The sequence below is a fragment of the Papio anubis genome, chromosome 4 (genome assembly GCF_008728515.1).
Source record: "Papio anubis isolate 15944 chromosome 4, Panubis1.0, whole genome shotgun sequence".
In the NCBI taxonomy this organism is placed as follows: Eukaryota; Metazoa; Chordata; class Mammalia; order Primates; family Cercopithecidae; genus Papio; species Papio anubis.
Window position 1 is genome coordinate 93,370,996 of NC_044979.1, and position 24,221 is coordinate 93,395,216.

At 43.0% G+C, this 24,221-nt stretch overlaps 2 protein-coding genes across 3 annotated transcripts in view; one reads left to right on the forward strand and one right to left on the reverse strand.

Annotated features, from left to right (window-relative positions):
• The first annotated feature begins 9,779 nt into the window (after positions 1 to 9,779).
• MALSU1 (mitochondrial assembly of ribosomal large subunit 1) lies at positions 9,780 to 20,992 on the forward strand. The gene is made up of 4 exons (XM_003896201.5): positions 9,780 to 10,183; positions 11,415 to 11,593; positions 18,646 to 18,727; positions 20,131 to 20,992. Exons 1-4 carry the CDS (start codon positions 9,928 to 9,930, stop codon positions 20,319 to 20,321), a joined length of 708 nt encoding a protein of 235 aa, XP_003896250.1. The 5' UTR covers positions 9,780 to 9,927; the 3' UTR covers positions 20,322 to 20,992.
• A 7-nt stretch (positions 20,993 to 20,999) lies between these two features.
• IGF2BP3 (insulin like growth factor 2 mRNA binding protein 3) overlaps positions 21,000 to 24,221 on the reverse strand; it is a 154,347-nt gene continuing 151,125 nt past the window's right edge. For both annotated transcript variants that reach the window (XM_021935955.2, XM_031665320.1), the window contains 2 exons: positions 23,523 to 23,636; positions 21,000 to 23,244 (listed from right to left, as the gene is read on the reverse strand). In XM_021935955.2, the coding sequence (XP_021791647.1) occupies positions 23,146 to 23,244; positions 23,523 to 23,636 (213 nt within the window). In that variant the 3' untranslated portion in view covers positions 21,000 to 23,145. The remainder of the gene's footprint in view (positions 23,245 to 23,522; positions 23,637 to 24,221) is intronic.

Sequence of the window (24,221 nt, forward strand, 5' to 3'; positions counted from 1 at the left end):
TTGGACAAGCATAGCTCAAGGGCCCCACATGGGTGGGGCGCAGTGGCTCACGCCTGTAATCTCAGCACTTTGGGAGGCCGAGGCAGGCGGATCACAAGGCCAGGAGTTCCAGACCAGCTTGACCAACATGGTGAAACCCCATCTCTACCAAAAAAAAAAAAAAAAAAAAAAAAAAATTGAAAATTAGCTGGGTGTTGTGGCGCGCACCTGTAATCCCAGCTACTCATGAGGCTGTGGCAGGAGAATCGCTTGAACCTGGGAGGCAGAGGTTGCAGTGAGCCAAGATCGTGCCACTGCACTCCAGCCTGGACAACAGAGCGAGACTCTGTCTCACAAAAAAAAAAAAAAAAGCCCCACATTTAAACCCTGTTGCTACTGGAGGATCCACTTTTGATGTGGTAACCTAGCAGAGAAGAGCAGAACCAGTGTGAAAACAAAGACAAAACTATGCAGAGTTCAAGTCACATTTGTGTTCTAGCAAGGCAAAAGCCTCTGCACTGGCTTTTTAGCCAGCTGAAAACGTATTTTCTGGAATGTTTTCCCACCGCCATTACCTGTACAACCTAGAGCCTGAACATTTCGGGGAATACAAATTCCAGACGGAAAACTTGAGGAAGAGAGTTGTCCCTGAGAGAAAACACTGGCTTAGAATTCTTCTCAATTGAGGATTTTAAAAAACAGGATGACCTTGAATTGAACGTCTTACAATCAGTGCAGGCCACTCTGATTCGCTCCAAACTTGGAGGTCTCATTCACAGCAGTCTCTTGGTGGGGCACATTGCAAAAATGTTATAACAGCGGTTGTTGCTATAACGTCCCCCAGAGACTGTTTGGGTCTTAATTAGATCATAACATATTATTTCCAAACTCTAAAGAGAACAAATAGCTTTCCTCCACATCCTTGCCAACTTTCATCTTTTTGATATTAGCCATTCTAACAGGATGAGGGGTCGTCTCATTGTGTGGTTGTGTGTTGTTTTTTTTTTTTCCTGATTGACAGAGTGTTCCTGTCATTTTTCCCTGCAATTATTGTTGTACTTTTAATTTGCATTTCCCTATTAATTAGTGATGCTGAGCAGTTTTGCATGAACCTGTTGGCCATTTGTATGTCCTTTTGTGAAATATCTGTTCAGGTCCTTTGCCCATTGTAAAAATCAGGTTTTCTTGCTATTGAGTTTCTTGAGTTCCTTAAGGGGCTAATATACAAAATGTTTACCAGATGTGTGGTTTGCAAATATTTTTCCTACTCTGTGGAGTATCTTTTCACTTCATTAATTGTTTATTTTGCTGTATAAAAGCTTTTTAGTTTTATGCAACCACATTTGCCTATTTTTGCTTTTGTTGTGAGCATTCAAGGTCATAGTCAAAAAAGAAGAAGAAGAAAAATCCTTGACTAGATCAGTGTTGTAGAGCAAGCTTATCCAACTTGTGGCCCACAGGTCACATGCGGCCCAGGGCGGCTTTGAATGAGGCTCAACACAAGTATGTAAACATTCTTAAAACATGACAGATTTTTTAGGCCAGGCATGGTGGCTCATGTACTTTGGCAGGCCGAGGTAGGCAGATCACCAGAGGTCAGGAGTTTGAGACCAGCCTGGCCAACATGGTGAAACCCTGTCTCTACTAAAAATACAAAAATTAGCCAGGTGTGGTGGTGTACACCTGTAGTCCCAAATAATTGGTAGGGGCGAGATCACGCCACTGCACTCCAGCCTGGGCAACAGAGCAAGACTCTGTCTCAAAACAAACAAACAAACAAAAAACAAACAGAAAACTAAGGTTTCTTTTTTTCTTCTTTCTTTTTTAGCTCATCAGCTATCATTGGTGTTAGTGTACTGTATGTGTGGCTCAAGACAATTCTTCTTCCAATGTGGCCCAGAGAAGCCAAAAGATTGGACACCTTGTTGTAAGAGTTTTTCCACTAGTTTTTCTTCTAGCAGTTTTACAGTTTCAGGTCTTACTTTTTAAGTCTTTGACCTATTTTAAGATTTTTTTTCCACGGTATAAGATAAGGGAGCTGTACTTCTGATATTGTCACCTTGTTCCTGACTAGCAGCTGTAAGCGCCAAACAATAACAGAGGGCCAGACAGAAATGGAGTGCCCTGGCCGGGCGCAGTGGCTCACACCTGTAATCCCAGCACTTTGGGAGGCCAAGGTGGGTGGATCATGCAGTCAGGATTTCGAGACCAGCCTGGCCAAGATGGTGAAACCCCGTTTCTACTAAAAATACAAAAATTAGCCAGGCACGGTGGCGGGTGCCTGCAATCCCAACTACTCGGGAGGCTGAGGCAGGAGAATCACTTGAACCTGGGAGGCAGAGGTTGCAGTGAGCCAAGATTGCACCACAGCACTCCAGCCTGGGCGACAGAGCAAGACTCCATCTCAAAAGAAGGGAGGGGAAAGGAAAGGGGAATGGAAAGAAGGGGAAGGGAAGGGAAAGGGAAGGGGACGGAAGGGGAATGGAACGGAAAAGGAAGGGAACGGAGAAGGAAGGGAACGGAAAGGGAAGGGAACAGAGGAAAGGGGAGGGAACGGAAAGGGGAGGGAAAAGGAAAGGGAAGGGAAAAGGAAAGGAAGGGGAAGGGAAAGGAAGGGGAAGGGAAAGGGAAAGGAAGGGGAAGGGAAAGGGAAAGGGAAAGAAAGGGAGGGGAAAGGGAAAGAAAGGGAAGGGAAGGTGTGTCCTTGGAAGCCACTCACACCTCACTAGGACTTAGGCTCGGACCTTTTCCCAGGGAGCTAAGGCAGCCTCTAGATATTTTAATAAAGCTGAATATGGATCAGCCTGTAGTGTTCCTAAACTCATTAGCTACACTTCTCAGAATTTCTTTGCAGTTTGGATTTGTGAAACCACCAGGTAGACAGGAGAATTGATTGGCTGTAACTGATTGGGAATGAATGTCTATTGTCAGATGCTTTCCTGAGGTGTGACGAAAAAGTTTGGAGTAGTAAAAGCCAAGGTCAAAGTTCCAGCTTGACCTGCTCTGTGAGGTGTCCCCTCACCTCCCTAGGTGGAATTAATCACTCTTGCCTGCCTTCCCAGACCTTGGGTCTCCTTACTGTGGTGGAAATGTTCCTTCAAGGGACTTGCCCCCAAACCACAAGCTCCCCAAGATGCACTGGCAGAGAGGCAGGCTTTGTTTCTTTCCCCCAGCCCTCCAGAGTTCAGCAGCCAGAGGTTCTCCTCACCTGTTAATCACAATGACTCAAATCTCACAATAATCCCAAAATGGAGGAACCTCATAAAACTGGGATAAGAAAATGAAAAGCAGAAGTTTTACTGGATTGTCAGCAGAGCTGATCAAAAGAAACTGGAGGCCCTTTAGAAATCAAGTTTTGGCAGAAAGAAAACCACCCAAGGTCTTGTCTTATGACACAGTGGGGAGTTGGGGCTGTGCCGTACCTGTGAATCAGTGTTTACTATCACAGTTCAGCTAGCTCTGGGGACAAAACACTTCACAGGCTGTGGTAGATATGGCAACAGAAACCCATGGACTTCTCCGGGGGTTCATGCCATCACTGTGGGATTCCCCTGGCCTGGAACATCACCCCACAGCACCTCCAAGTTGCATCCCTTTAGGGGTTTCCATTCCCCCCAAGTCCATTGTAAAAGGGGCCGTCTGAAGTTGGCTAATTTGGGGCCCTGTAGTCCACTCTCCTTACCGCTGCCTCAAGACCCAGGTCTGTTCAAATAGCACCTCTCTGCAGAGACTTTTCCAGCTGTGGGGGAGGATTGCTGCTGTGTACCACAGCGCGTGGGCTCTCCTCTTTCAAACACAATTACACGGTATTGATGACATTTAACCATTATCTCTCCTACTCTCTGGGAGCTCCCTGGGTACAGTTACTATGTTTTGTTTATTTATTTATTTATTTAGAGATGGAGTTTTGCTCTTGTTGCCCAGGCTGGAATTCTATGGTGCGATCTCGGCTCACTGCAATCTCCGCCTCCTGGGTTCAAGTGTTTCTCCTGCCTCAACCTCTTGAGTAGCTGGGATTACAGGCACCCGCCACCATACCTGGCTAATTTTTTGTATTTTTAGTATCGGCTAGGCTGGTCTCGAACTCCTGACCTCAAGTGATCCACCCACCTCAGCCTCCCAAGGTGCTGGGATTATAGGTGTGATCCACCGCGCCCGGCTGAGACAATGTTTTATTCACCTTTCCTCTCTCTGGCCTTAGCCCAGTGCCTGACACAGAATGTCTGTTCGCTTGAACCTTGGTGAGGCTCCTTGGGAGAGTGGATCACAAGTCTACGCAGAGTGACCCACGACCTGCAAAGCCCACCTACCAACATCAGGGTGACGAGAGGGGAGTGCAAGTGGGGCTGGTGGGTCTGTGGGTCCCTACCAATTCCTGAGGCTGTGGGAAAAACAATAGTCTGGCTCTGTGACAGGGCCCAGTAATCCAAGCGGCCAATATGAGTGTTTAGAGGAACAGCTTCAGAACAAACAACGGCTGTGAAAGCTGAGGAAATGATGCTGCAAGGGATGGGAGTCACAGCCTGCACTTTGGTTCCACAAATAGAGTGGAGAAATGGTGGAGGAGGGGCCTCCTCACATGGGAACCTCCTATGGGAGGCTGCAAGCAGTGCTCTGGGATGCTCACAAACCACAGGCTTGGTGCCCTGAGAAGCCAACAGCTCATCTCATCGCAGGCCTCGGTGTCTACTGCAGGCTGCTCTCCCTGCCCTTACAAGCCCGGAAGACATGCCGGGCAAACCCACACAGAACATCTGAGCAGACAACACAAACCCCACAGCCCCAGGGAGTTTGGGGTGCAGAGAGTTAGTACCTTACTCCTAGGTTTATAAAATACAAAGTCCCTATCTGTCTTCTCTTTAAAAGGATTTTGTCCTCCTCCCAATGAGATTTACAAAGTGGGGGACAAAATAATTTTAAAAATATAAAGATACAAATCCATAGTATTTATAATAGATTATAAGAGAGGTCATTTTAATCCTGGCCCTTCCTTCTGCAAGGTCTCTGTAGGGCAGAACCAGTACAAAGGCAGTGGAAATCCAGGAAAAAGGATGAAGTTTACATGAGGTGGGAATATTCACCAGCAGCTACAGCTGCTCGGTGGTGGAATGAGCTGTCCTATGATGATGGGAAGGGTAAGCTGAGGCTGTAGGGTGAGCAGTGATTCCAACATTTTAGTTATAATGAACTTTTGTCATAAAATGTATGACTCTTTAAATGTCTATTATTGAGCTGGGCATGGTGCCTGTAATCCCAATACTTTGGGAGGCTGAGGTAGGAGTATTCCTTGAGGACAGGAGTTTGAGACCAGCCTGGGCAACATAGCAAGGCTGTCTCTACAAAAAGAGTTAAAAATTAGCCAGGCATGGTGGCATATGCCTGTAGTCCCAGCTGCTCAGGAGGCTGAGGCAGGAGAATCGCTTGAGCCCAGGAGTTCGAAGTTCTAGTGAGCTATGATCATGCCACTGCCCTCCAGCCTGGGTGACAGAGACCCTGTCTCAAAAAAGTCATTCAGTACATGCATGACAAAGAGCTACTTGAAACTAAGCCACACTTTTAAATTTTTATTGAATTGCAATCTACACCTATTTGCTGTGAGGGACATGCTTATTTGGCCCAAAGACAATATTTGATGCACATGTGGATTTGAGGGTCCTCTGCTGTCAAAAGGGGGTTAATGGTCCACAGATGCATAATAAATTCATGCATGGAGTAAGCAGAGGTCGGAGTGATAAGCTTCCCAGTATCAAAACTATATAAATTTAGTCATTTATACATTATGTGCCAGTCCTGTAATGTGTGATGTTAAGGACCCGATGGTCCAGTATGGGCACATCAGGAAGCTTGTGCAATCTCTCTCCAGCCCTTGGGACTTTGTATGGCCCAGCCTGCTCTGTACTTCCTACCTCTCTGTTCTCTCTGAAGCAAAGTCCTGAGGTCTGTGTGGTGTCATCTCCCAAAGTAGGCCCCCACCTTCTCCCCAGCCCCTGGGGCTAGCTGCAGAGAAGGTGTTTGTGACTGCAGCTTCTCACCTTCCCATGAAGCCCCAGGACACAAATTTGGGAACCTTTTGACTCTGCTGCTAACACAGCAAATAGGAGGCTCCCAAATTAACACACCAGGGATGTAATTAGGGTCTGTAATCAGGAAGTCCTTGTACTCATGGACTGTAGTTAATTTATAATTCCTGACTCTCTCAGGAAGTTGCTTTTGGCTTAAATCCTCTGGCTCCATACCCCAAAGGTAATGATTATCAAACCACCCCCACTTCTGATTCTGCCTTTACTAAGCAACCAAGGTCTGAAAACTACGTCCAAGCCCATGAGTAGATGGCAGTTTTGGGGGAAAGGGGCATTTTGCATTTCTGAGAACCTCTCTAATTTTCCTCAGGTAGGAAATATGACCTGTAAATATGGATGTTGGTCATTAACATTAAAGACATACATAGTGCTGGCAAACCTTGTCTCTAAAATCACAGATGATGAGAAACTGTTGTTTGGAATCATTTCAGTGGGAATGAAACGTCCCAGTCTTGTCTGAAGACTGGGCATGGGGGTCATTTCACATCATTCCACACAAAGACACAGCTTCAGCATCAATCCTCCCCGGGGGCCAGCACTCCATATTTATCTTAACTTTTATACTTATAAGGAACAAGGATCCTGAGTCTGTTTCTCAGCCCTGCTGCTAATCAGAATGTGATGTTCCTAGTGAAGCCTAAAATAATGTTTTTAATAGGACATGATTCTCCCCAGACCACACGACTCTTGTGAGTGACTGACCACTGACATCTCCAGCCCCTGTGAACATTCTCCTGTCTCCTGAACAAAGATTACTGAGAAAATTCCTAAACTTCCCGTGCTTCAGGACTACCCAATCCACAGCTGACCCCACTTCCTCTGGTCTCAGACTCACTGAGCATAAGCACAAGCCCTAAACAAAGCCTCTTCTAGTCCCTCTTCCTGAGCTTCTCCTCTGTCCTCCATAGCATGCAGTCTCCCTTGCTACAGCAAGTTAATAAAACTAACTTTGGGCCAGGTGTGGTGGCTCACACCTGTAATTCCAGCACTTTGGGAGGCCAAGGTGGGAGGATCACGAGGTCAGGAGTTCAAGACCAGCCTGGCCAACATGGTGAAACCCCGTCTCTATTAAAAATACAAAAAAAAATTAGCCAGGCGTGGTGGTGCACACCTGTAATCCTAGCTACTCAGGAGGCTGAGGCAGAAGAATTGCTTGAACTCGGGAGGTGGAGGTTGCAGTGAGCTGAGATTGCGCCACTGCGCTCCAGCCTGGGTGACAGAGCAACTCAGAAAAAAAAAAAAAACTTTGACCACACGTGTGTTCCTGGTTGTCTTTTTCTGATGAGCTTTATCATAATGACTGGGTTCAAGCCATTTCCTCTCCATGAGGTCAGTTTGTAGATAGATACTAATTTCCACATGATTACTACATGCCAAGCACTATGGTATATAATTTGTGCTACATATTTTATTCAAGCTTTTGAGACTCTGTGAAGAAGGTATCATTCCCTCATTTTCAGATGAGGAAACTAAGGCTCAGATTAAGAATTTCAGTAGTATACTGCTAATAAACAGAAGAGGTGGAATTAAATCTAAGTCTTTTCTAGTGGGGTATCATCCAATCAAACATAGTAAATATTAAAGACATTTATGAACAAAGGGATGAGGGGTTTCTGAGGGACCATCTGAGAGAGTAGGGGGGAGATATCTTAATGCTTAAGGTATATCTTACAGAGTGAGTCTGAGTTTGTCATATGAAAAAATGGGAAAAGGGTGCTCTAAAAAGAGTAGTGGCCAAGCACAGTGTCTCACCTGTAAACCCAACACTTTGGGAGGCTGAGGTGGGTAGACCACTTGAGGTCAGGACTTTGAGATCAGCCTGGCCAACGTGGTGAAACCCTGTCTCTACTAAAAATACAAAAATTAGCTGGGTGTGGTGGTGCATGCCTACAATCCCAGCTACTCGGGAAGCCGAGGCAGGAGAATCGCTTGAACTCTGGAGGCAAAGGTTGTGGTGAGCCGAGATGGTGCCACTGCACTCTAGTCTGGGTGACAGAGTGAGACTCCATCTCAAAAAAAAAAAAAGTATATGCAAAGCTTGGCATTGAAAGATATGGTGAGGTTGCCAGGCATGGTGGTTTGTGCCTGTACTCACGGCTACAGGGAGGTAGATTGCTTAAGGCCAGGAGTTTGAAACCAGCCTGGGCAACATAGTGAGATCCTGTCTTTAAAACAATTAAAAACAAAAATTAGCTGGCCATGGTTCCACATGCCTATAGTCCTAGCTAATTGGGAGGCTAAGGCAGGAGCACTGCTTGAGCCCAGGAGTTTGAGGATGTAGTTAGCTATGATTGTGCGACTGCACTCCAGTCTGGGTGACAAGAGTAAGACCCCATCTCTTAAAAAAAAAAAAAAGTATGGTGAGTTTGAAAAATAGCAAAAAGCAGAGAAGTGAAAATGACTGTAGTGGATAGAAGGGCAGCATGGAGGATGAAAAGAGTAGAAACAGACTGGAGACAGGAAAGCCAGGTAGGAGGTGGTCTCTGTAATCAGGCAAGAACTAATAAGGGTTTAGACTAAGGAAGAAACACTGGACATGAAGACAAGAAGCTGGACTCACAAAAACATTTTGGAGGTAACATAAGCAGGATTTTGACAACAGAATCGTTTGTTGTATGAAGATCCTGGACTGAATGAAATCCAGGGTTTGGGAGATTTGAAGGGATGATGACCCATTAAATGAGCTGGCAAATACAGGTGGTAAAGCAGGTCTGGGATGTTCAGAGAAGGATGGGAACACAGAATGGATGCCAAAAGCTGGGAGAAACGCCAAGTTCATGCCTATGGAAAAATGGAATTGAGGATGGAGCTAAAATTGGACTGAGGAAACTTAATCTGTAATGTCTTTCTTCTTTTCAGAAATACCTTGAAGTGATTGTACATATCTGGTGTGATATATACAAATGCTTAATTTCTGTATTTTTTTAAAAAAACTTCCCAAAATTAGTGCTTGGAATTATTTAAAATAATATAGCAAACATTTTTGGAGTGCCTGCTATGTGTCTGGCACTGTTTCAGGCATTTGAAGTATTTGCTCTCTATGAAGCCTGCCTTTCAGCAGTTAGCAGGCCTGGAATTCAGAAGCCAAAAACTGGCTTCTGATTCTGACACGGTCAGTAAGTGTATGACCTGGGCAAGTTGCTTCCCTGCCGAGCCCCATGCCCCCCAACCCCCCGCCCCGCTTCCCCCCTCCCCCGCGCCCAGGATCTATTGCAGTTCTCAAGTCCAATGACTTAATACCGCAACGGTACCTCAGAATTCCTCATTCTCACAGAGCTGGTCCCCACAGTGCCGCCCCCGGACGTGAACTCCTCCATACAGCAGGTGTAGATGGGCTGGCCTAAGAACGGTTTCCAAATGGTCCTTTACGCCTCTGCCTCCCACCCCACTCTAGCCCAGGGTAACAGACTTTCCTCGTGGGATTTCAAATTTGCAAGCGAATCTTGAATATTTTTTTAGTAATGAGAGAGGGTAAATTATATGTCCTAATCCCAGCCTAATCAGATTAACAGCAACTTCTGGACATTTAGTACCAGGAACTGTTTTAGGTGCTGTGGAGAGAACAGTTAAAAATGAAACAAAAATTATTGCCTTTATGAGGCTTAGTGGACAGAGTCCAAAAAAGTGACAACGTAGTGCGCCACTGCGACACAAGGTAAAGCAAGCTGGGCAAGCAACACCAGTTCTTTATTCCTGCACGCCTTAATCCCCAAGTAGCTCTTCCGGGTCACTGCCGTCTTCGCCAGCTCCAGACTCCGCCCATGGCCCGTCCTTCAGGCCTTGACTCCGCCCACGCATCGACGTAGAATTTCCAGGCCGGGCTCCCTGAAGGGCCACCCACCAGCGACGCCGACGTGAGGCTACTGCCATGGGGCTGAGCGGGTGTGTGGCGCGGCTGCTCGCGCCACTAATGTGGCGCAGGGCGGTTTCTTCGGTGGCGGGGTGCGCGGTTGGAGCTGAGCCCGGGCTTCAGCTGCTGGCCATGCAGCGGCTTCCCGTAGGAGCAGCGTTCTGCCGGGCTTGCCAGACCCCAAACTTTGTCCGCGGCCTGCACAGCGAGCCTGGCCTGGAGGAGCGGGCGGAGAGGACGGTCGACGAGGGACGCCCAGAATCGGACGCGGCAGGTACGGGCGTGGAGGAGAACGAAGGCGACCTTCTCCGGGCAGTCTGTAGTCAGGTCTCAGCCAAGGTGGCTCTGGGTTCCCCTCTTTGTGCATTTCTCTTGGAGTCACGAAGCTCCTGCACATCCAGAGCTGGTAGGGACTTCAAAGATTGTTGGCGCCAACTTTCCCTTTTCACAGTGAAGAAACTGAGGGCAAGAGATGAACTGCAAAATCGCAGCCTCCCGGACGGCCACCTCCCACCCTTGGCATCACAGTCTTACCGTCCTCACCTCCTTTCACTCTGTTCCTAGGATCCTGGAAAATGGGTTTGTGGGGACTGTTGGGGCTTGAGGATTCTGAGGAGCTCTAGGGTCTGGGTGCGAAGGGGTGCGTAGGAAGCACCAGTATTAGATAGGTCCAAGTTAATATCCTCTAGTTATTGCTGACGTTTTTAGAAACTTAAGAATGATAAACAGATTACATCTAAGAATGTAGAGTATGAGAGGGAGAGGCCTTAGTGGACTTAGCTACTAGGTCCTTTGGAGTCGGCTTTAGAACTTGGGCGAGCTTTAAATTTACAGCCTGTAATACTCCAAGCTGAAGATCAGAGTATCTAAATCTTTACGGGAAAAAAAATTAGATTTTCACAGGTAACAGTTGTTAATAACCCAGTGGCTTTATATGAAAACTTAAAGGTTCAAAATAATAATTACTTAAAAATGTAGCTTTTTCAGTGACTGACCTTAGGCCACAGTAGTTCTGCTAGGCCTCGGTTTCTTCATCTCGCAATTGAAGATTGTGGACCAGGTATATCTAAGAGCCCTTCCAGCTCACAATTCTGTGACACGTTATGACTGGGATTCAATGTAATATGCTCCAGGATATCACCTCCTACCCAATTGTGGCACTGTTTTTCTTTGTATAGCATTTCTGTGTTTGTGGTGTATTGCTCCTTTTAAGTATTAGTGAATAGAAAGTCATTTGTCACTGATGTCTGGTTATACTTGCATATGGTTAATGGTGAAGGATGTATAGTGGCTCTGCGTAATCTGAGCACTGACCATAAAAGTTGAGCAGTGCTATGATACTGCTGTCTAGGTTGAGCTTCCAGGAGGCCTTTGCCTTGCTGTCTGTAAAAACACTTTGGATCTAAACACCCTCATGGAGGAACAGTCAGCTGCCGGCATCTCTGGGTGCATACAGGTCTATCTGCTTGGCCGTCCTGATACAAACAACTATTTGTGCATTTCAGATCATACTGGTCCCAAGTTTGACATCGATATAATGGTTTCACTTCTGAGGCAAGAAAATGCGAGAGACATTTGTGTGATCCAGGTTCCTCCAGAAATGAGATACACAGATTACTTTGTGATTGGTAGTGGAACTTCTACCCGACACTTACATGCCATGGCCTTCTACATTGTGAAAATGGTAGGATGCTTTCTTTTCTCTTTTGGACCATTAACTGAGTGGGATAGTGACAGTGCATCAGGCCAAGGAGCAACACTTAGAGAGTAAACCCATCGGCCGGGCGCGGTGGCTCAAGCCTGTAATCCCAGCACTTTGGGAGGCCGAGACGGGCGGATCACGAGGTCAGGAGATCGAGACCATCCTGGCTAACACAGTGAAACCCCGTCTCTACTAAAAATACAAAAACTTAGCCGGGCGAGGTGGCAGGCGCCTGTAGTCCCAGCTACTCGGGAGGCTGAGGCAGGACAGGAGGCGGAGCTTGCAGTGAGCTGAGATCCGGCCACTGCACTCCAGCCTGGGCGACAGAGCGAGACTCTGTCTCAAAAAAAAAAAAAAAAAAAAAAAAGAGAGAGTAAACCCATCATACAAAGTTACAGAAGAAGCCCACATTTTCAGAATTTGCATGAATTCATTTTATGTTCTTTGATAGTGAAAGGTATGGGAACAAATATCCAGCCCTGTTGAGTTAGGATATTCCTGATTCTTTTCTCTTGTGACCGCAAGGAAGATTTTTTTTTTTTTAGTTGAGATGGAGTTTTGCTCTTGTTGCCCAGGCTGGAGTGCAGTGGCGCGATCTCGGTTCACGGCAACCTCTGCCTCCAGGGTTCAAGCGATTCTCCTGCCTCATCCTCCCGAGTAGCTGGGATTACAGGCATGTGCCACCACGCCCAGCTAATTTTGTATTTTTAGTGGAGATGGGTTTCTCCATGTTGGCCTGGCTGGTCTCGAACTCCCGACCTCAGGGGATCTGCCTGCCTTGGCTTCCTGAAGTGCTAGGATTACTGGCATGAGCCACTGCGCCCAGCCGGAAGATAATATTTTATAACCCGAGGCAAGCTAGAAGACAGTATAACCAGAGGGAGTTCTAGAGGCAGTATCCATTGCGGTAGCCACTAGCCACATGTGCCTATTTAATTATAAATTAGAATATAAATTCAGCCAGGCGTGGTGGCTCACGCCTGTAATCCCAGCACTTTGGGAGGCTGAGGCGGGTGGATCACCAGGTCAAGAGATCAAGAACATCCTGGCCAACATGGTGAAACGCTGTCTCTACTAAAAATACAAAAATTAGCTGGGTGTGGTGGCGTGTGCCTGTAATCCTAGCTACTCTGGAGGCTGAGGCAGGAGAATCATGAACCCGGGAGGCGGAGGTTGCAGTGAGCCGAGATCGCATCACTTCTCTCCAGCCTGGTGACAGAGCGAGACTCTGTCTCAAAAAAAATAAATAAAATATAAATTCAGTTCTGCAGTTATATTAACTATATTTCAGATGCTCAATAGCCACGTGTGGCTAATGGCTATCATATGGGACGGCCATAAAGCATTTTCATAATTGTAAAATGTTCTATTGGACAGTGCTGGCCTGGAGTTTAATTCAAATATTTCAGCATGCCCAGTGTTCCCAAGCACTGTTCCCAAGCACGGAGTATTGGGAAGGTAAGAACAAAAAAGATCTGTAGTCCTTGCCCTTACAGGTCTAGTTGAGGAAAGAAAGGGGGATTGTTTTCCATTTGCACTGAATATGAATCAGAATGAGGAAGAAACTACTTGGAAGCCTCCAGCTGACTCTGGTACCATTCCACAGGGCCATCATACCTTTCTTAGTCTGTTGAGAATTGGTCATAGAGGAGGCAGTTAAGACCAAAAGAGTAGCCGAGATTGTATAGAGAACGGTTGTAAAATAAAAAGGTGGGGGCTGTACACAAAACCCTGGTGCAACATGACAGAGCAGAAGAAGATGCCAAAAACGGGGTAACTGGAGAGAGAGGAAGAGAACTAGGAAAGCATAAAGAAGAGATATAAAGACAGCATACTAGGGTCCCTATCAGATGTAATGGTGGGATGGAGTAAGAAGACTTAGTGACCACTGGACTTGGGGATGTAAAAAGAATGGGAGGTTTTACAGAGAAGCTTCTGTGAAAGAGATAGATAGAAATTACCTTTACAAAGATTTTAGATGAGGAGAGAAATGCAAAGGCAAGAAAGTTTTGTTGTTTGTGGTAAAATATATATAACGTAAAACCTACCGTTGAATCTTTTTTATTTTTATTTTTGAAACAGAGTCTCACTCTGTCACCCAGGCTGGAGTGGAGTCTCGCTTTGTCACCCAGGCTGGAGTGCAGTTGCTCGATCTCGGCTTACTGCAAACTCCACCTTCCGGATTCCAGTGATTCTCTGGCCTAACCCTCCTGAGTAGATGGGATTATAGGCACCCGCCACCACGCTCGGCTGATTTTTCTATTTTTAGTAGAGATGGGGTTTCACCATGTTGGTCAGGCTGGTCTCCAACTCCTGACCTTGTGATCCACCCACCTCAGCTTCCCAAAGTGCTGGGATTACAGGCGTGAGCCACTGTGCCCCGCCCATTTAGTAATTTTAAAATGTGTTGTTCAGTAGCTTTAAGTACCTTCACATTGATGTGCAATCATTACCACCATCCATCTCTAGAACTTTTTTCATCTTGCAAAACCGAAACACTGAACTCATTAAACGATAACTCCCCATTTCCCCTTCCCTAGGCAGCTACCATTCTACTGCCTGTCTCTATGAATTTGACTACTTTTCAGTATCTCATAAGAGTAGAATCATACATTTGTGACTGACTTATCTGACTTAACATAATGTCTTCAGGGTTCATCCATGTAGCAACATGTGCCAGAATTTCCTTCTTTCTTAAGGCTGAATAATACTCTGTCTTGTGTATATACCACATTTCGTTTATCCTTTTATCCATTGATGGACACTTAGATTGCCTCCACCTTTTGGCTATTGTGAATAATGCTGGTACAAATATGTGTATAGAAATACTGTTCATGAGGCTGGGCGCAGTGGCTCATGCCTGTAATCCCAGCATTTTGAGAGGCCAAGGAGGGTGGATTGCTTGAGCTCAGAAGTTTGAAACCAGCCTGGGCAACACGGTGAAACCCCATCTCTACAAAAAAGATAAAAAATAAAATAAAAAATTGACCGGGCTTGGTGGTGTGTGCATGTAGTCCCAGCTACTCGGGATGCTGAGGTGGAGGATTGTTTGAGCCCAGGAGGTCGAGGCTGCAGTGAGCCGAGATTGTACCACTGCACTCCACCCTGGGTGACAGAGCAAGACGCTGTCTCAAAAAAACAAAAAAAAAACCAAACAAACAAAAAGGCTGGGCTCATGCCTGTAATCCCAGCACTTTGGGAGGCCAAGGCAGGTAGATCACCTGAGGTTAGGAATTCAAGACCAGCCTGGCCAAAATGGTGAAACCCTGTCTCTATTAAAAATATAATAATTAGCTGGGTATGGTGGAGGGTGCCGGTAATCCCAGCTACTTGGGAGACTGAGGCAGGAGAATTGCTTGAACCTGGGAGGTGGAGGTTGCAGTGAGCCAAGATCGTGCTGCTGCTCTCCAGCCTGGGTGACAAGAGCAAAACTCAGTCTCAAAAAAAAAAAAAAAAAAAAATTGTTTATGTCCTTGCTTTTAATGCTTTGGGGTATGTGCAAAAAAATGGGATTGCTGGATCATATAGTGATTCTGTTTTTAATTTTTGTTTTTTCTATTTACCAGCCTAGCACAAAGCTGAATGTTTTTAATTTTTTGAGGAGCTCCTGTATTCTTTCATAGTGGCTACACCACTTTACATTTCCTCTAGCAGTGCAGTTTCCAGTCTTCACATCCTCACCAACACTTATTTTCTGGTTTTGGTAATAGCCATCCTAATGGGCATGAAGTGAAATCTCATTGTGGTTTTTATTTGTATTTTCCTAAGGATTAGTGATGTTGAGCATATTTTCTTTTGCGTATTGCCCATTTGTATATGTTCTTTGAAGAACCTTCAAAGTCCTTTGCTTTTTTGTTTGTTTTAAAGAGACAGTGTCTCACTTTGTTGCCCAGGCTTCAGGGCAGTGGTGTGGTCATAGCTCACTGCAGCCTGGAACTTCTGGGCTCAAGTGATCCTCTCACCTCAGCCTCCCAAGTTGTTAGGACTAGAGGAGGAGTAGTCGTCAAATTCATAGAGACAGAAAATAGAATGGTAGGAGTTACTCCACAATGCCCAGCTAATTTTTTTTTGTAGAGACAGGGTCTCACTATATTGCCCAGACTCTCTGCCCATTTTAAAATCAGGTTGGTTGTTGTTTTGTTGTTGAGTTGTAGGAGCTCTCTATATATTCTGGGTATTAATCCTTTATCAAATATGTGACTTGCAGATGTTTTCTGCCATTCTGTGGGTTGCCTTTTTACTCTTTTTAGAGTGTCCTTTGATGCACAAAAGTATTTAATTTTGGTGAAGTCCAATTTCTTTTTTCTTCTGTTGCCTGTGTCTTTGGTATTATATCCAGTAAATAATTGCCAAACCAGTATCATGTTTTCCCCATTTTCTTCTAAGAGTTTTATAGTTTTAGGACTCCTGTTTAGATATTTAACCCATTTCGAGTTAGTTTTTGTGGACGGTAAGGTTTTCCATGTGGACCCATTTCCTCAGCACCCTTTGTTGGAAGGACTGTCCTTTGTGCATTGAATGGTCTTGGCTCCCTTGTTGAAAATCATTTGACCATATGCACAAAGGTTTGTTTCTGGGCTCTGTATTCTGTTTCATCAGTCTGCACGTCTGTCTTTTTGCTAGTTTCAGACTGTTTTGTTTACTATAGCTTTGTTCTAAGTTTTGAAATCAAGAAATACGAGACTCCAACTTTGTTTCTTTTACAAGATTGTTTTGGCTATTTGGGGTTCCTTGAGAGTCCATATAATTTTTTTTTGAGATGGAGTTTCGCTTATGTTACCCGGGCTGTGGTAGAGTGGCACAATCTTGGCTCATAGATTCAAGCAATTCTCCTGCCTTGGCCTCCCAAAGTGCCGAGATTATAGGTGTTAGCCACCATGCCTGGACCCATATAAATTTTAGGTTGGATTTTTCTGTTTCTTCAAAAAATATTGTGATCTTGATATAGATTGCATTGAATCTGTGGACTGCATTGGGTAGTATTGGCATCTTTACAGTATTGTCTTCCCATCCATGAATATGAAGTATTTTTCCATTTACTGGCATCTTTTAAGTTCTTTCAGCAGTGTTTTGTAGTCTTCAATGTACAAGTCTTTTGCTCCTGTGGTTAAGATTATTCTGCTAGGCTGGGTATGGTGGCTTATGTCTGTAATCATAGCACTTTGGGAGGCCGAAGCAGGCGGATCACCTGAGGTCAGGAGTTCGAGACCAGCCTGACCAACATGGAGAAACCTCATCTCTACTAAAAACATAAAATTAGTTGGGCGTGGTGGTACATGCCTGTAATCCTGGCTACTTGGGAGGCCGAGGCAGGAGAATCGCTTGAACTTGGGAGGTGGAGGTTACTGTGAGCTGAGATTGCGCCATTGTACTGCAGCCTGGGCAACAAGAGCAAAACTCAAAACAAGAATGTCTCAATTAAAAAAAAGGATTATTCTGTTATAAATGGAATTTTAAAAACTTTATTTTCGGGTTGCTCATTGTTACTGTATAGAAATACGATGGATTTTTGTGTGCTGAATTTGTTTAGTAGTCCTAACGGGGCTTTTTTTGTGGAATCTTTGGGCTTTTCTACATGTGAAGTTGTATTGTCTTCAGAGATAATTTTACTTCTTCCTTTCCAATTTGGATACCCTTTTTTTTTTCTTGACGAATTGCTCCGACTAGAACTTCCAATACTGTGTTGAATAGAAGTAGGAAAAGCAGGCATACTTAGTTTTATTCCTGGTCTTACAGGAAAGCTTTCAGTCTCATCACTGAATATATTAGCTGTGTGCTTTTGTTACATGGCCTTTATGATGTTGAAGTAATTTCCTTTTATGCCTACTTTGTTGAGTGCTTTATTGTCATAAGGTATTGAATTTTGTTAAATGCTTTTTCTGCATCAGTTCAGATTATCATATAGATTTTTTCTTCATTCTATTAATGTGATATTATTGCATTGATCCGTTCTTATATGTTGAACCACCCTGCATTCCAGGGATAAATCCCACTTGGTCATGGTCTATACTCCTTTTAATATGGTGCTGAATTTGGTTTGCTAGTATTTTGTTGAGAATTTTTGCATCAAATGTTCATCGGGGTATTGGTCTTATGGAATGAGTTAGGAAGTGTTCCCTGCTCTTCCATTTTTTGGGGAGAATTTGAGTATTGCATTCTGGTTTGAATATTTGGTAAAACTCGCCAGGGAAGCTGTCTGGTCTAGGACTATTGTTGACAGATTTTTGATTACTGATCCAATCCCCATAACTAGTTAACGGTCTATTGAAACTTTGTATTTCTTCGTGATTCAGTCGGTAGGTTGTGTGTTTCTAGAAATTTTGCTGTTTCATCTAGGTTACCCAGTTGTTTGGTGTACAGTTGCTCATAGTACTCTTACAATCCTATTTCTCTAAAATCAGTAGTGTCACCTCTTTCATTTCAGATTTTAGTTGTCTTTTTTCTTAGTCATTCTAAGAACCAAATCCTAGTTTCATTGATTTTGTCTTTTTCCTGCCCTAATTATCGTTTCCTTTGATTTTGGGGTGATATGAGATGTCCTTTGTCTCTTTTAACAGTTTTTACTTAATGGCCATCTTGTTTGATATTAGTATATCTGTCTTAACAAAATAACTGAACACATTTATAGGATGACAGGGTTCCATTAACATGTCATGAAGGCAGATGAGGTGCAATCAGTGGCAATGAGACAACCTGGCTTTATAAACAGAAGGTAGTATCTGCAGTCCCTAAAGGTGAAGGGAAGCTGGGAGGAACACAAGTGATGGATGTAGGTGGGTACCACATGCCGACTGAGCTTTTTCAGCCTCAGAGGCACTCTCAGAAGGGCTGGGGCAGGAGAATTCAGGGGAGAGGTGAAAGTGGATAAGATTTAGAGGGAGAAATAGTTTCCCTAAGTTATTCATCACAGGGCAAAGTATAGCAATGAGAAATGGGTAAGATTAAAAACAAACAAACAAAAACCAACAGACCTTCAGCAAGAACAGGCTTCCCCCTTCCCCTCTTCCTTTAATAAACCATGTGGCTTTTTGCAGTACAAACACCTGAAATGTAAACATGACCCTCATGTTAAGATTGAAGGGAAGGACACTGATGACTGGATGTGCGTGGATTTTGGTAAGTTACTCTGGCGTATTTTACAGGTAACTGATGGTACTACACTAATCTTGAGTTGTTTTCAGTTGCAAAAGGATTGAGATCAAATTGATGAATGTATTCCCAGGTAAGATTTTTGAAGTGTGTTTAAGGTAACAAAAGCTTTTTTAGTTATAATCCAGGTGGTCTTATTCACATGTAGAATTTTCACCTAACCAAGCCAAAGTACCCTAGGTAATGCGCACCTGGAGGAAGATATATACTACATGGTGTGTATCTACTAGCTATACAGATCAGGAAGGTGGTGGACAACAGAGTAACATAGTAGAGGCGGGAGAGATTCCTTAGTAGTGGTAGAGGAAGGTTTGGGGGCTGGGGTGCATAGATGAGGATGAGGTTATTCCAGGCACAAGAAAGGACAAGAGCAGAGGACTAGAATTTTGAAAAGGTCTAACAACTTTGGGTATTAATGTGTACATAGTTTCAAAGCACCTCCCAACAAGATACTATTTACAAAGGGGAAAACATAGCTGTATGTCAAGAACTGAGGAATCTTGAGATTTTATTCTACTGGTAAGCTAATAAGTTGTCCCGCCAGTTTTCATGGATACTGGTAAAAGCCAAGACTGTTAGAGGGTTAGAGACAAAGGACAGTTTATTACAGCAGTAGCCAGCATCCATTTTGCACTGGTTTCCTGAGTTCTGGATTCCATAGGGCAACGTGGGCCAGATGACAGCAGCACACACAGTTGTAAAACAGGAACTCAGATGAGGGTGTCTTGGCCTTTTTGTAACTGGCAAGAAGCAGGGCTGCCTTTGCTCTGATGGTTTCTCACTTTTGTCGCTATTAACTGCTTTGGACCAGGTCATTTTGCACGTGGGGTGGGGTGTCTCTTGTGCAACGGTAGGATGTTTAGCAGTATCCTCCTTTCCAATTGTGACAATAAAAAATGACCCTAAACATTACCAGTATTACCCAATTGAGAAATGCTGTTGTAAGCAAAGCTGCCCTTTGCCCTGGAGGGAGGCAGTATCTTTCTGTTAAGAATATTCACAATACAAAACATTCATGGATAGTCAGAACAAAATGCAGTGTTTTGCACAAAAGATGTGCGTAAGTGTGTTACCCATGGAGAATTGTCACCGAAGAGAAACCTGACCACCTTTAGTCTCTTTGATAAAGTTACTGTCACCAGCAATGTTATATATTGACATATCCCTCCTATAAGGCACGCTGAGAAAGGCATAGCATCATTTCTGTGGTATTTTTACCGGGATGGGGTCCACAGTGATGCTAATCTGGGAACCACACTTGCGAACCACTGCTTTATTCCTAGAGTTATACTAGCCAGTGTGTGTTGTAAGGTAAGAAATAAAAGCAAATTAACTATTCCTTCATTGTATCTCTTGTCTGTCCCTGATAGGCAGCATGGTGATTCATTTGATGCTTCCAGAAACCAGAGAAATCTATGAATTAGAGAAATTATGGACCCTACGTTCTTATGATGACCAGTTAGCTCAGATAGCACCTGAGACAGTACCTGAAGACTTCATTCTTGGAATAGAAGAAGATGATACTTCATCTGTGACTCCAGTGGAGTTCAAATGTGAATAAAATATTTTATGCACTGCTTTAGTCATTTCAGATTTGGATTGAGTCACTTATTGGAAAATACAGCTCCTAAAGCCCGCCTCCTTGGTTAGGCTGCTCTTAGGACAAGGCTTGTCTACTTCATGGGCACTCCTGCTAACTGACATGCAGAGACTGTAGATAAGTGGGCTAATACCTGCAACCAAAAATGAGTACACTCTACCCAAAACTTATGACACACTGCCTTTATCCTAGAAATGTCATCAGAATTTCCTGGAGTGAGTTAGCACTGGCTCCTGTGATTGAGTTCTCTGCTCAGATTTTTATTAATTTAGCTTAAATGTAAATCTTAACCCTGTTTAATGGAATGGCAAAAATTTTAAAAAGTAACATAAAATGAACCACCAGCCCACTGGTCCTATTTTTATACTTTTTCTTTGAGGTGATAATATTCTTCTAGGAGGACTTCTGTAACCCTTCCACAATACTCCAGTAACAAAAGAAAGTAAACAAAGTGTTAGGAAAAACTCTGAAAGCTCTAGTTCTTAACATATGCAAGAGTATTATCAAGGTTCACATTAAGTACCATGGCTGGACATGGTATAACAGAAATCTGTCTATAGAGTTTGAAAAACTCAAATTCAGAATGTTCACATACAATTGAAAACCAAAAATAAAATGTACTACACAACAAACTGCACCTAAATGATGAAAAACTTTATTCTGCGTCAAGATACCTGGAAAATGAAGCTGCATTTGGGGCACATTATACATGAGGAATGATCCATATATGGTGAGTACAAAACTCAATTATAGAATTATTTCTTAGCTAGTACCAGATACTCCAAATTACAAATGCTTAAGTAAAAGTAAAATATGATTTGCCATACTAAAAGGCTAGAAGTGAAATATGACAGAATTTAAACCAGCAGATATAAATGCAGCACCTACGTGTATATTGATTAAAAATCAAATATTGGGGGAAAAAAATATGAGAAAAGCTCTGGCCTTAAACACATCTCACCTGAAATCCAACCAGAAAGCCAGTCCATGATTTTAGCAATTTTAATTCATTGTATGAAAAAAAAATTATGAATGCTAGGAGAATCCAGTGACAAAAAGGGCACTTTTTTGGTTAAAACTACAAAAGAAACTTGTTTTGTGAGAACATTAAGGAAAACATTTTAAATCATTTTCAAAATGTCTAGTTGATACGATCTTCAGAAAAACAGTCCGTATAGAAATTCATCTTGAAATAAGAATGAGGCAGTGATTTTTTTTAAAGGGATATATATATATCCTTTAGATCAGTGTAGTATGACTGTGATCATCTTACAAACAAAACTCAAAATCAATTCAGAGAGCAGCGTGGCCTTGGAGACCACCCACACCCAACATAATTGTACACACTGGACTTTGCTGTCAAGCTAAGGAGTGAGCAAATGAGTTCGGTATCAAAGGTCATATGTTTTCACAGTCATTCAAATTATATCCCAAAAACTTTTATTCTCTATCTTTTGACTTTTTTTTTTTTTTCCCAAAGAACTGATTGCAGAGTATACAGAAGTCCTGCTATACTTATGTACTACTTTAGGTGGAGTCTAATTTTTTTTTTTTTAATTTATCAGTGCTTAAAAATCTTCAAAATACTAGTGAGGCTCATGACAGTGCTGGCTGCATGGAAATGTAGCCTTTTGTTGCCTTTAAACACTGTCACACCATCTATGACTGTCCCATTGGTCTGAAGTGTACTGGCAAACTAAGCATCCTGTAAGACAAGCTAAAGCTTGCTTTTTGCCAACTAGTTGAAAGTCCTGCATCTCTTCATTGATGCACTTTCTTTAGGTATTGATAGTCAAAAGCACAAAGCATTTATTATGCATTCAATCATGTAGCTAAACAAAAAACTGAAGTCTCCTGAAGCCATTTAAACCAGCCGTTCCAAAACCTCCTGCCACCACTTTGTTAGTACCATCAAAAACTTTCTCAACTATAAATGAAAGAATAAATGGTAGTGCTGCTCTCCAGATATTAGGCACTGCTCCGTATCTTTGAACATTTTATTTTTTTACCTAATAACTGTGTCAAAAGCCTCAAAAAACCCTGAAATTAATTTTCCAGCTTTACTGTCACCAGCCAGAAGTAAAATTCTTAATTTGCCTGTTAGCTGATTGCTGTTAAATTTTAAATTTATTTTTTAAAAAACGGTTGGACTTCTATCATTATAAAGTATATAAAATTTTCAAAAAAAAGGAACAATTTTGCTTTTCATTGTATTATTGAATACCTGAGGTAGTTGAGTAAAAATGCACATTTAATACCCCTGCCAACACCATTCAGCACTTCCCTTAGGTTACTCATGTTAGTGTTAGGTAAAAATAAAACTGAGAACAGTTTTTCTATGCTAATGGCTTAACATTTAAGTTCCTGTGATAATTATTCTGATCCAATTGTAACAATTGGATTTAGGAGCAATCTGTTTGATGAATTTAGTGAAAGCATCATTAAGCCAATTTCTGGCAGCATGGGGGAATATTAAGAATAATTAGAATATCTGTTATACTGTGAGACTACAACAAAGGGAAGTGCATAGAGCTCTTCTCTTTCCCTCCCTCCCCTACCCTTTTTTGTTTGTTTGTTTTAAAGCTGGGTGTCATACATTTCAGAGAGCATAAAGTATACATTCTCACAGAGACAGGAGTTCAAAAGTTGCCTGGTCCTCAGAAACAACTGGCTAGGTAAAAACTTGTGCATGTGATTCTGGATAGGGGGTCAGCGCCCGTCTGTTGGTTAAGCAATCTGTCTTTGGTTTGGCATCTGCCTCTGTGGTGGGCTGTTTCCTGAGCCTTTACTTCCGTCTTGACTGAGGTGGTCCACTTTGCAGAGCCTTCTGTTGTTGGTGTTGCTTTACCTGAGTCAGAATTTCCTGAATTTTTCTCTGGGCAACCTGGAAAAGGACAGAGCTTTGAAATTCTACTTGATCAAAAGCTACTAAAAGTTATTGTAACCCCTCATTTCAACAATTTCAAATAGAAATCCATTTGATGATTAAAGATACATACTAGTCAGTTTGCTAGTAGTCTCTGAAATCACCTGCTAAAAGGGAGATGAAAAGTCTTAATCATCAAACAATCTTAACTAATTCTATCAGGTAGGAGCACCTGTGGGAAAATCACTTCCAATTGAGAAAGATACAAAAGCTTATCCATTTTAGAGCCCACTTGCCTGGCAAGCATAGAAGTGACCAGTTATTTTGACAACCACTTGGTCATTCTCATCAGGTGTCTGGTCACGAGGGACAACAACTTCTGCACTTGACAAATTCTGAAGTTCATTCACCTGAAAGAGATAAATATAAATCACATAAGTGGCAGTTTTAAAAGCTTCCTTCCTGAGCACTTACTGTGTGCCAGACACTGAGCTATGTATGGCTTTACAAATTTCATTTAGTCCACTAGTAATTCCATGAGGTTATTAGAATTATCCCCATTTCAAGATGATTAAGCCTCATCCAAAGAAATTGATTTGTCCAGTTACACAAGTGAATGGCAAAACTAGATTCAAATCCTGAGTCTGATTCCAAAGTGTGTGTACTTAGTCACTTCAAAATTATAAATAGCTTTGAAACCCACTTATAAGTTATATGTATTAGAAACTAGAAACAGTTTGCTTTTTTTCCATTACAGATGTAACGAGCTGTAGATTAAATTCTTAAAATTCCTGTTAAGTGTCTGTTCAATAAAAAGCTAAAGTTTTATCAAGAGAACGTTAAATGCTCTTTATAAATATAGGACAATCCTCTCAAAGTGATCTGAAAGAGATGCATTACTTTCACTAATAGCTGGCGCCAACACTCAGACAGGAAACAAAAGGCAGTCTTCTCCAAACCTTGGTCAAGATGGTCCTGCTTTTTATAAATTAGCC